At 29.2% G+C, this 13,012-nt stretch overlaps 1 protein-coding gene across 2 annotated transcripts in view; it reads right to left on the bottom strand.

Moving 5' to 3' along the window:
• Positions 1-8,895: 8,895 nt before the first annotated feature.
• Positions 8,896-13,012, bottom strand: part of LOC140452525 (HEAT repeat-containing protein 5B) — a 62,439-nt gene continuing 58,322 nt past the window's right edge. For both annotated transcript variants that reach the window (XM_072546847.1, XM_072546848.1), the window contains one exon: positions 8,896-12,711. In XM_072546847.1, the coding sequence (XP_072402948.1) occupies positions 12,538-12,711 (174 nt within the window). In that variant the 3' untranslated portion in view covers positions 8,896-12,537. The remainder of the gene's footprint in view (positions 12,712-13,012) is intronic.

Raw genomic sequence — 13,012 nt, 5'->3', positions numbered from 1 at the left:
TTTGTTATTCATTTTATTCTAAGTGAATCATACTGAATCAGTTTTAGATACAATGGAAATTCTGCACCCACTGGAGAACTCTTTAATCTATCAAATTAAGATAACAAGATATCAAATTAAGGTAACAGAAAACTTAAGGAGTGACTAAACCATTCAGAGCAAAGAAAACAAAAAAAAAATTAAAAAAAACAACAATATCTTTTGAGAATTAAAAAATCAATTGAAAAGTTGATGAACTAATTTATTTTAAAAACCAAAAATTTGAAAAGGCAGTAAAGCAGTAGCATCATCAAACGCACTGTTGAAGGAAAAAAACGTGTCCAAGGCAGCCAAGATTCGAACTTATGAAACAATAGTAAGACCAACAGTATTGTATGCATGTGAAACTTGGACAATGAATCAAAAAGAAGAAAAAAAGTTAGAGATTTGGGAGAAGAAAATCCTGAAAAAAGTTTTTGGTGGGATGGAAATCTATAAATAACCTAAAATAACGCAGAAAATCAGATCACAGAGAGTTATGATGGTTGGGACATGTTTTACGAATGCCAAAAGAAAGACACGTCCTAAGAGTCCACAAGAAAACTAAATTCCTGTCGTTGGCTGTGTACCATGTATCACAACAATTTTATTTAAAAAATTCCTTTATAAAAGGTATAATATTAAAAGCCTATTGGGCTACATCATAGAACGTTTTCGGAATTAATATTCCATCATCAGTGCAATCTGGATGTACATGTTTGAAGCCACTAAATATATGGATAAAAGCCCTTTAAATGTTAGATTAACTTTGAGTTACATTTTTTAAATTTATAAACTATGATGTTTAAGTTACAACAGGAATAGATTACATGGCAACGTTGCCAAGTTCAACATCATAGTTTATAAATTAAAAAATGTAACTCAAATCTAATTTAACAACATTTAAAGGGTCTTTACCCATATATTTAGTGGCTTCAAACATGTACCGGTTTTCTCATTATATTTTGACCCCCACTTATTTTCCTTAATTTCTGGAATACAAAAAAAAAGTTTCAAATAAAAGTTGTATTATTTTATCTGTACCTACCAACAATGTAGCAACAGTAGTCATGTATAACACTGTGTGATATGACACTTTTGTGCTGATACTTTACTGTGCGTCATGTGTATTGACACCGCGACAATAAAGTGTCATGACACAGTAACAGTGTCGTAACACCCCGAGTGTTTCCGGCCCGAGCAATGCAATTCACCGCAATAGTGCGATTTGATACAAGATACAACAAAAAGAGACAGAACAAGAAAGTTGTGCCTTAAAGTTTTCGAATCTCACCGAAACGACAGTGTCTTTCAACTGCGTTGACTATTTTGTATTTTACCTGGTTGCCACGTGTTATATATTTTACAGTGTCTGCAGATAATTTTAAGTCTTAAAAAATAAATTTGAATATATTTCTGTTTATGCAGATAAAATAATTAATAAAGAAAAAAACTGTATTATAAAAAAAAAACAAATAAATAAAATTTCAAATCTAGGTCCAAACAAAAAACAAAAAATTTGAAATTAAAATTGTTATTGTTTAACCCTTTCGCTCATAGGGTCCTCATATGAGGACATAAAATTCTTCATTTTTTGTATTACTCGAACAACTGTGGTAAACGTTTATTCATGTTGTCCCCATACAGGCACACAAAAAACTTTAATTTAAAACATATATCGCCACCTACTTGTGGGTAGAAGCACTACAAAACGGATTTGAAAATGTGTGAATAAGTGAACTAAATTAGAGGTAAGTTAGTTTTTACGATGAATATTATAAAATAATTAATTTGCTGTTTTCTTCAAGTACTAGTGCTTCAAAATGAGCAGGAGAAAGCCACTTACATATGAAGAACTGCTTCAAGAATTGGAACGGGGCTTGTCGGACGTTGAATGTTTATCAGATGACGGAGACGAATTGTGGGAAATACAGAGCAATACAGGTAATTTTTATTACTACCGAACTAAATCATACAGAAATCAATTAGGGATTCTTTTGTAGAGCAACTGGATCAAAATATTAACGAAATTGATGACATTATAGTTGAAGAGGTCGCTAATGAACAAAATGAAGGAACTTATGCTGGTGGAAGTAGTTACCAAGAAGATGAATTTATAAGTTCAATAACACCAAAAGGTGACATCAAATGGCATACAGGTATTACCTATGTTACATCTACTTTTCCTTATCATCAAGAGGAGGAGATTGAAGTTGTAGAATTGGAGAGCCCATGTACTTTTTTCTTCAAATACTTTACGGACGATTTATTTTCTCGTATGGTGGAATTTACAAATTTATATGCTGTGCCGAATAATAACATCCTTTCACCTACAAATATAGTAGAAATGAAATCGTTCTTTGGTGTTAATATTCTTATGGGAAATTTACACTACCCAAGGATTAAATGTTATTGGGAACCTAAACTTGCTGTTCCGCTAGTTTGTGAAAGCATGCCAATAAACCGTTTTTATAAGTTGAGGCAAAACTTGCATTTTATCAATAATGAAGAGGCGGAACAGAATACTAACGATCGCTTTTCGAAGGTAAGGCCTCTTTACAACACTATAAGAGCTCACCTGCTTTCTCTTCCTTTGGAAGCAAATCTTTCTATTGATGAGCAGATGATTCCATTCAAAGGAAAGCTGAATGTAAAACAATATGTCAAGAACAAACCAAAGCCGTGGTGGGTAAAAGTTTTTGCAATCTGTGAAAGCAGCGGCCAGATGTTTGATTTTATACTGTGTCAAGGTTCCAAAACAGTTTAATCATACTTTGCTAAAGACATTTGGAGAGTCCGCTACTGTTGTACAATTTAGCTGCAGACTAAACAATTCAAAAAATTTCAGAATTTATTTTGATAACTATTTTTCAAGATACAATCTTCTTCAATACCTGAGAAATAAACAGATATATGCAATATGTACAGCACGGTTAGATCGCTTCAAAAATCCACCCTTCAGTGATGACAAAGAAATAAAAAAACGAGGCCGTGGATGTTACGAGCAAGTAGTTAGTGGGGATGGTGAACTCATTATGACTAAGTGGTATGACAACAAATCAGTTGTCGTAGCATCCAATTATATGGGCTCTGGTACACCTGATATGTGCGATCGGTGGGATTCAGGTGAGAAAAAATTTATTAAAGTTCAAAGACCCAAACACATATATGGGCGGTGTTGATAAACTTGATTTTCTAATTGCATTGTACAGGATTTCTATTCGATCTCGTAAATGGATATTGAAAATGTTTAGCCATGCTATTGATTTGGCGTGCTCAAATGCCTGGATTGAGTATACAAAATGCGCCGTGTCTCTTGGTGTTCCTAAAAAACACATTTTAGATTTACTACATTTCAGGGCATACGTGGCAGACACACTTATTTTGGCTAATCAAACTGTTACTAGGAAAAGAGGTCGTCCATCCAATGACTTTGAACAGCCAATTTCCAAAAGAACTAAGGTAGAAGTACGCCCAGTAAAGGCCCAGTAAACAAAAATGATACCAACATAATATATTTTTTGTAATACGAAATAAAAAGTCGTGAGCGAAAGGGTTAAATTTGTTATAGTTTAAATAATTATAGTTAACTTAAAAATCAGTGGAGAGATATTAAACGCTAAAGAAAGAATAAAGATACCTACATAAAAAATCTAAATCTAGGTTAACGCAACAAAACAAAAAATTTAAGTAAAAAAATATACACCTACTTATTCGTTATTGTTTAAGTTATAACTTAAAAGAATCACTTGAGAGATTTTATCCGTCTTTAATCTCTCTCGCTTTTCGTTGACTAGGATATACCAGCAATAGAGGATCCTGGGATATACCGGAGCTATCTTTTCTTGGTAAAATGGGCTCTTTTAAATATTTGTCTACCTCAACAATGGCTGACGCTGTTGGGTTGCTTGGTTGTTGGTACTGTTAAACTTCCTTGTCAAAATCTTTCCATAAATTTTGAAGTAGATCTTCTTTATACGGTATATTTTGAATTGGTTGTTCAATATTTTCCTCTTCGTTTTCTTTTTGTGTGGGTAATTTTGTGTTGGCTATCTTGCTGTACAAACTCTCTACTGCTTTGCGATATTGTCTTTCGTCTATGAAACCAAATTTTTTTAATCTGGGGTCCAAGATTGTTGCTTGAGCTATTAAAGTATGTTTCTCTATATCTGAAAATCTTTGTTTTAGTTCAAATTGCAGCTTTTTTACCATATTTTGAACCTGAGGCATCATTGTATTGTCAATATGTCATATGTCAATTGAATTCATGTGTTTCGTAATTTGTTTGTAATAAAATATTATTGACGAAGCACTAACTTTTTGCTCGGAACTTATGGCAGTTGTAACTAAATTAAAAAATTCCAGATCTTTAATGGACTGTTCAGCAATGTTCGTTTTGTAGAGGCCCAACAGATTCTGTATCGGAACTATTTAAAACTGCCAATGTTGATATGATTGCATTTTTCATCTGTAAAATTCTCTTAATCATATCAAATGTGGAATTCCATCGCGTAACTACATCATTTTTTAACTTCGTTTTGACTTTCCCGTCGTTAAAGGATTAGTGGTATTATCGCCATTATTAATAGACAAATACGTTTTAAATTTCTACCTGACCGCTCAGGGTTGAATCAGGTACGGCTAATGTAATCAGTCATTAAAAATCTCTACTTGCAACTGTGTGTATAGTATATTAGTGAAGATTGTTCGTAACAAATATGTTTCGTCCACGGAAAAATAATCGCTCGAGATCTACTAAACATAATCAAAAGCATTTGTCATTGGACGCAAAAAAATAGTTAAAAATATGTGTCATACTTTAATAGATAGGGGCCTAATCAAACAGAATGTTGTGAAAAGAACATATTTACTTACAAAAACGTCGATATCGTCGACAAAGGCTATTGGCTATTGTAAGCGAAGAACCATTGGCAAGACGAAAAAAAGTAGTAATTTTTAGTCTATATACATATATATATATATATATATATATATATATATATATATATATATATATATATATATATATATATATGGCTTTAAAATAATTAACATTTTTTAATAAAGACTCATAAATTTCAGTTTAAGTACTTGTTTGGCGCTTTTTGTAGCTGTAGACTGTAGTAGCTTGCGTTATCCATGACGTTTACACTACTTTCAGGAATATTTTTCAAAAGAGAATTTTGAAACCAATTTTCAAAAAGTTCTGCACTGGTATCTTCATGATAGTCTAAGCTAAAGTCTTTGATATTCTTTGCAGATAAGAACAAACAGTTTCGAACCCACATATCTTTCGAACTGGCGTGAATTATTGTTATGCGTTTTCCTTTATTTAAAGATGCTTTCGTATGAAATTTTTTACTAAAATCGACCTTCTTTTATATAATATATCATGAGTATCAAACAATGTTTTATCCAGATATATGATAGATTTGTTTTCTAACCTATAATTTCAGAGAGATACTCAGTTCTTCAAGTGTTTAAAACTTATTTTAGAAAGGACTGTATGGAGAGTGGTATCTATATTTGTTTCTTCTTCCTATAACTTCAATTTAATTTATCTAACGTAGGAACTATCTGATTTTCGTAAAGAACAACTTATTGTTCTTCTTATAATATCTTATTGAGTACTGTGCAAATAATGAGACTAAAAATTACTACTTTTTTTCGTCCTGCCAATGGTTCTTCGCTTACAATAGCCTTTGTCGACGATATCGACGTTTTTGTAAGTAAATATGTTCTTTTCACAACATTCTGTTTGATTAGGCCCCTATCTATTAAAGTATGACACACATTTTTAACTATTTTTTTGCGTCCAATGACAAATGCTTTTGATTATATTTAGTAGATCTCGAGCGTTTATTTTTCCGTGGACGAAACATATTTGTTACGAACAATCTTCACTAATATACTATACACACAGTAGCAAGTAGAGATTTTTAATGACTGATTACATTAGCCGTACCTGATTCAACCCTGAGCGGTCAGGTAGAAATTTAAAAGTCTATTAATAATGGCGATAATACCATTAATCCTTTAACGACGAGAAAGTCAAAACGATATATTTTGAGACAAACTATACTTTTATACTAATTTTATCTTTTTTTGTTTCATTTTTATAGAACTTATTTTTATTTTAACACCTACTACCTCCAAAAAATCTAAGCGAAAATATGGTTTCAAAGATTTTATTTGGAAAATACCAAATATCTTATTTTTAATTAAAAGACGTAATTTTTCGTCCAGTTTAAATTTAATATAATACACCTGCTCCTTCCTAATGCCTTACTAGTACTGACTGTCTTTATTTATTATGCTTTATGAAAGACCAACCCACGAACCCATGAAATACGCATGGCATACCAAACTAGTTCTGTTCTGCTTGTTATCACAGTATTAAAATCAAAGTATCGTTACTTTGACGACGCGACGTTGCCAAATAATTTTGTATGAAGCTTTTTTATTGTGGCGTCATAATGCAGTTTATTTTTATTGGGAATAAGGCACAATGTGACTTTAAAATAAGCTTATTTTGAGTTTAAATTTCCAATTCGGAAATCGTGCTTAAAATACGAAATATTAATAAATTTTATTTATACAAAACTATTTCCGAAGTCGAAATGAAAATGTTAAATTAAACTTATTGTAAAGTAAAATTGTGGCATATTCCCAATAAAAAACAGTAAGCAGCCATTTAAATCAATTCGCCCAAATTTTATTAACTTAGAACATTGTTCAAACGCTAAAAAGACAACAGGTCAAATAAAACCAATAAGTTTGGCAACGTTGAACTTCAGCTCTTCTGTTAAATTTATTATTTCCACTAAAGCATTTTCGACGATATAAAGGGCGGACCTAATATACTTCTCTCTCTTTAAACAGATGTTTCTCACTCCATCTCACGTAAGGTCCATATTGACGATAGATTATTACCCAGGCTGTATATGGAAAACAATGTAATTTTTTTGGATACGAATATAAGTTTAGAAAAAAGTATTAGAGGACTTTTTTGTTCCAAATTGTGTATTATATCCATACCTTAAAAGAACGCACTATTTTCGGGGACCCTAGTATATATATATATATATATATATATATATATATATATATATATATATATATATATATATATATATATATATAATTTCTCCCAGCGTATGAAGTGAGCCACATATCAAAAGAAACTGCGGTTGAAGTGAGGTCCTGTACAAAGTGAGGTGTAGTATATGGACCTCACTTAGTCAATCAATGTAAGACTGTTTCGTAGACATACATCGTACTGATACCAAAAACTGTTTTTTTTTACAAAAAAAAGTTGGACCTCATTTTGTATGGTCTCATGGACCTCATTTTTTTGATCTCATTACCTAAAAAAATGGCAAACAGAAAATTTTTGTGATGAATAATAAACATTAAGCATTTTAGAAAATTGTAAAATAGTTATGCAAAAAGTTAATTGTATTGTACAGGGTGAGTCAAATTAGATGCAAAGTATGGGGATCTCGTAAACAGTAAGAGATAGGGAGAGGGAAGAGGGAGAGTAATCAAAAGCGCAATAATTTGACACTAAAAAATCAAGGATATCTTAAAACGTTTTGAAAAAATTCGCAAAAAACATTTTTAATAATTTTACAATTATTAAAGCGACATCCAAACTTATCTAAAACACAAATAAACTCATCTTATTATCAATCAGTGGCGTGCATCGGGGTTACTAGTTGCACAATTTTAAATAGAACTTCTACGCCACTGCATATTTGGCAACATTTCCAAATTTTAATAAATTCTCAATCAATTTTACATAAAAAATGTCTATTGTAAAAATGTCGTATCTCTTTTAGTTTTTGAGAAAAACAGCAGTTAATCATTCTTTGCAGATATTTTTTAAAATACAAAAATTTATTTTTTTAATATATATAATGCCGAACTTTCTTTATCGTCTTCAGATTAAAGCCATTAAAAAAAAATGTATGTATACATACACATATTTTATGCAACATGAGATTTTTTCATTTGTGCGCATAGATTATTATTGGTTTTTGGAGTCTGTTATTATTTTATGTACAAATGTATGTACTTGTTATGTATGTATTTTTCATTTAAATGAAATAAAAGATAAAATGCATTTTAAACGATACACCATGTTGTAGATTTAACAAATTTGGAACCGATCTCACTGAATTTGTATTAAAATAATTGATTCCCTATACGACTTTTCGCTTTGCGACCAAGTTTCGTGGAACGTATCTAGGATGTAAAGCGAGGGATGAGTGTACTAAATTTGAAGAGAGTGGAGGCCGTGACTCATTGGCAATAGTACTGACTTACCAAGTCCGACGAACCAGGTTCGATCCCCGGCACAGACACCAGAAATTTTTCAATTTCTAATTTAACTGAGTATCCATCGTACTTTGGAGTATGACTGAGCCAGGTGGTTACACAAATAGGAGATGTACAATAAGCCAATTGACTACAGTACGACTGGTTATTACAACAAATTCCCAAAAAAAGTTTGATGAGAACTAGTATTTGATAAAGGTATTAAAAAAAAAGAAAAATTGATATTTAAACCAAATCATTGTTATGCCAGGATAGTATCACGAAGTTTTTGTTGAAATGATAGAGTGATTTAAACATTTTTTATAACCATCTTAAGATTGTCTTGTTGCCAATTAAGTTACTTAATTAGTCGACATAAGATTAACTTATCATGATCAAATTATTAAGATCAAATTATGATTTTTTTAAAAATCTGTTAACTTATTATTAACTGCGAAACTTTGTAAACTAAAGAGTTTATTTTAAAATTTATGATTTCTCCCAAGAGGTAATTTAAAAAAGATGATGTGGATGATGCTTATTAGTAAAATACTCATATAGTTTAATATATTATATAATTAATACAAATTTAAATAAATGTAAAATACAGAATTATAAGGGATTTTATACTTAAATATTCAATATATATATATTTACATGATTAATGTTGTCAATTAGTAGCAAAAATAAAGAAAAAAAATTATGAAAAAGTAAAATACTACATAAATATATATATATATATATATATATATATATATATATATATATATATATATATATATATATATATATAAATCAGTTTCGGAAATAATTTATGGTGGGTATTACAATATTAGCGAAATATCTAACAAAGATACTCACAGTATGTTTTCACTTATTATCACAATCGTATTTCCCCATTATAACCTAACGATAAACCGATTGCTTTCGATCGAATTACACTCTTCCAAGTAAAATCTCTCATTTATTTCAGAAGTAGCTATTTGTGACAATTAAATATTCAATATGCCGACTGTTTACACAACTAAAGAAAGATTACAAATAATAAAAGTTTGTACTTTGGGGGCCATTCTTTAGAAGAAACTATTAATTTATGTATTACAGCTGTTGAAAAGTTTGGTTGTACCAATGGCAGATGTAACAACTGCTGCCCTTCAGATCAACTTAGGGAAAAGAAAATTAGTCAAGAACGAGAAATTAGAGAAACCAAGGTCTGTGCTTTGGCTGAAGCGACGCCTTGTTCAAGCAAACAAATTTCCAATGAGGTTGACTTGAAAGAAAAAACAGTGAGAAATATTTTGAAAAGACATAACTACCAATGTTATACAAGTTCGACGAATATTTTGTTTACAGGCTAGTCCTTCACAATTCACAAGATGCATATTTCATTGATTGTACGATAGTGGTCTCAGAAAAATAAGCATATGAATGTGTCTGTGTGTACGCAGTATCCACAAAAATTGAATGTTTGGATTGGAATTTTCGAAGATCATATATTATTGGTCCTTGTTTTATCAAAGGAAATCTAAACGCAGTAAACTATCGAAATTGCGAAAACTATTACTGCGAAATCAAATTATTCCTGCACTTCAACATCTTCAAGTAAACGAAATTTGATTTCAAAAAGACGGCTGTCCTTCACATAATGCATAGACCGTTAGAAACGATTTAGATTTAATTTTTTAAGAAAGTGTGATTAGTATACAAAGTAAAAAATAAAATGACCCATCGGTCACCAGCTCCTCTAGATTTTTATTTTTGGGGAATGCTAAATACCAATTTGTACAGGCATGAATTTGAGCGAGCCACCAACATGGAGCAACTGATATAAAAGATAATCGAACTTAGCCAAAACATCTCGGCAAATGAACTCCACGCCATGAGAAAGGCGTTGTACAATAGATTTGGTTCCTATTTGGCACAAGATGGTGGTTTGTTTGAACATTTAATTCGCTAAGAATTTTACTTGGTTTAGAATTTCTAATTGTTTGGAACTATTTTTAATTTAAGCAGTAGTGTTGGAATTATTTTTTATTTTATTTCACTTTTATAGAACTAATTTTATTATCACAAGTACTACTTTCAAAAAACCTAAACAAAAATATGGTTTCAAAGATACTATTTGGAAAATACCAAATATTGTATTTTTTATTAAATACGTAATTTTTCGCCTATTTTAATCTTAATTGAGTACATCCTTCCATCGATGGTCAGTTAATATTGAATTAATATTCCCTTTTAGTAATAGAAAAGACCACAATAATACAATTTATTATTTTTACTGGGAATAAGCCACAATTTGACTTTAAAATAAGTATATTTTGACGTTTCGATTTAAACTTCGGAAATCGTTCTCAAAATACAAAACATTAATAAATTATATTTATTATACGAATAATATAATATAATATATTATATATTATATTATATATTATATATTATATATTATATATTATATATTATATATTATATATTATATATTATATATTATATATTATATATTATATATAGTATATAATATATATTATTATATAATTTAATATTATAATATTTTGTATTTGTAAAGGGGGAATTAAAACAAATAAACTTATTTTTAAGTAAAATTGTCGCTTATTCCCAATAAAAACAGCAAGCTGCCATTTAAATCAATTCGTCCAAATTTAATTATCTTACAGTTTTCCAATGCTAAAAAGGACGGCACGTCAAATAAAAGCAATAAGTTTGGCAACAATGTTAACCACCCCTCTTGAACTACTTCCTTCTTTAATCCGGTTTACCAGCATACGGAACTACCAGAACGACATGCCTACTTTAAATTATTTCCGAATATATATATATATATATATATATATATATATATATATATATATATATATATATATATATATATGTATATATATATATATATATAATTTTAAATATTGAGAAAATCTGCAAAATAAATCTCAATGTGTAACAATTGTACGTTTTCGTAAATGTTTATTCACTTCTTCAGGGCTGAACGAAAGAAAATATCCGTTAGCCATAATACGTCCTATGTAAATTGTTAGTTGTATTACCAATACGTTGAATTGTAACGTATATGTGTAAAATGTTAGTTGTATTAACAACGGGATAAGGATAAATTTTCTTTCTTTTATTATACTCATTCACAAAAACGGTGGGCCGTAGAACATTGATATATTGAGATTTTTATTGCAGATTTCCCCAATATTTAAAACATATATATATATATATATATATATATATATATATATATATATATATATATATATATATATATATATATATATATATATATATATATCATGTCCAATTAAGTCTGTATTAAAAAGATAGGCATGGTCTAAAACCTAAGATGCAACCTAAGGTGAGATATCAAATTTTATCAATCTTATACGAGATATGTCAATAAATATGAATTCAAGAGTTTTATATTTCACAATATCAATAGAAAATTTTTATTATGACAAGTTGTTTGGAATTAAAAACTATTATTTTAATATGCAATTCTATCCTTCTAATTGAAAAAAAAAATGGCAATTTTTTCTCAAATTACCGACACCCAAAATCATTTTTATTTGTTACAAATATGATAACTCAGACTAGATAGAACTAGATTTTTAATGTGTTTTGTTTTATGAAAATTTTCTTATCATTTTTTATTGGAACGGAAGAGTTATCATATTTGTAATAAATAACAATCATGGATAACGGTAATATGAGAAAAAAAATTTATTTTTAATTAAAGGGATATAATTGCATATTAAAACATAATTTTTAATTTCAAACAACTTTTGATCATAACAATTTTGGATATTGTGAAATATAAAGGTACTTCATTCTTGAGCGACATTCATTTTTTGCGACATACCTTGTATAACATTAATAAAATTTGATATTTGATGGATGTATCTTAGATTTTAGACCATGCACAACTTTTTATAAAGAATAAGTGTTTTTCGTAAAATTAATAATAAAAAAAGTTTCCCATATGATGCCGACTTAATTGGACACAATGTATATATATATATATATATATATATATATATATATATATATATATATATATATATATATATATATATATATATAGATAAATTAAGAGAAAAAAATTAACTAAGATAAAATAATTGTTACAACAATTAGTTAGTGGTATACATACAGCTAAAATTTAAGATTTCCTAATCACAAAATTGCTTACGAAAAATTACTAAAATCTGTTTTTAATTTTATGGTTGGAGTAGTACTAGTTACTTGTTGATTAATATTAATGTCATTTTTAATTCTGCACTTCTGTGTCTGCTGATTCCGTATGGCATTTTCCAGTTTTAATCGAAGATCCTTAGAATGTAACATCATTCGCTTGAATTCCTAAAAGTTATTAAACCATGTACGTTATACTAAACAAAAAAAAAAAGAAATTGCTGATCCAAAGAACGGACTTTTTTGTGATTTTCATGTTTATCAGAAACTGTTGAAGATATAACAGCTTTTTATTTTACTCAAGTTTTAAAAACACTTAAAAAATATTCCAAAAATTAGAGAATTAATTTGTTGACAAATTAACAGAGATTTTTTTTAATGTGGAGACCTAAAAAAGTAAAAACGCATACCTATATGGTTCTGAAATTATTTTATTATGGCCTACTATCATCTACTCTCTTTAATGGGA

Source organism: Diabrotica undecimpunctata, chromosome 10, assembly GCF_040954645.1.
Source record: "Diabrotica undecimpunctata isolate CICGRU chromosome 10, icDiaUnde3, whole genome shotgun sequence".
Classification (NCBI taxonomy): domain Eukaryota; kingdom Metazoa; phylum Arthropoda; class Insecta; order Coleoptera; family Chrysomelidae; genus Diabrotica; species Diabrotica undecimpunctata.
This window is presented reverse-complemented; position numbering and strand designations above follow the sequence as displayed.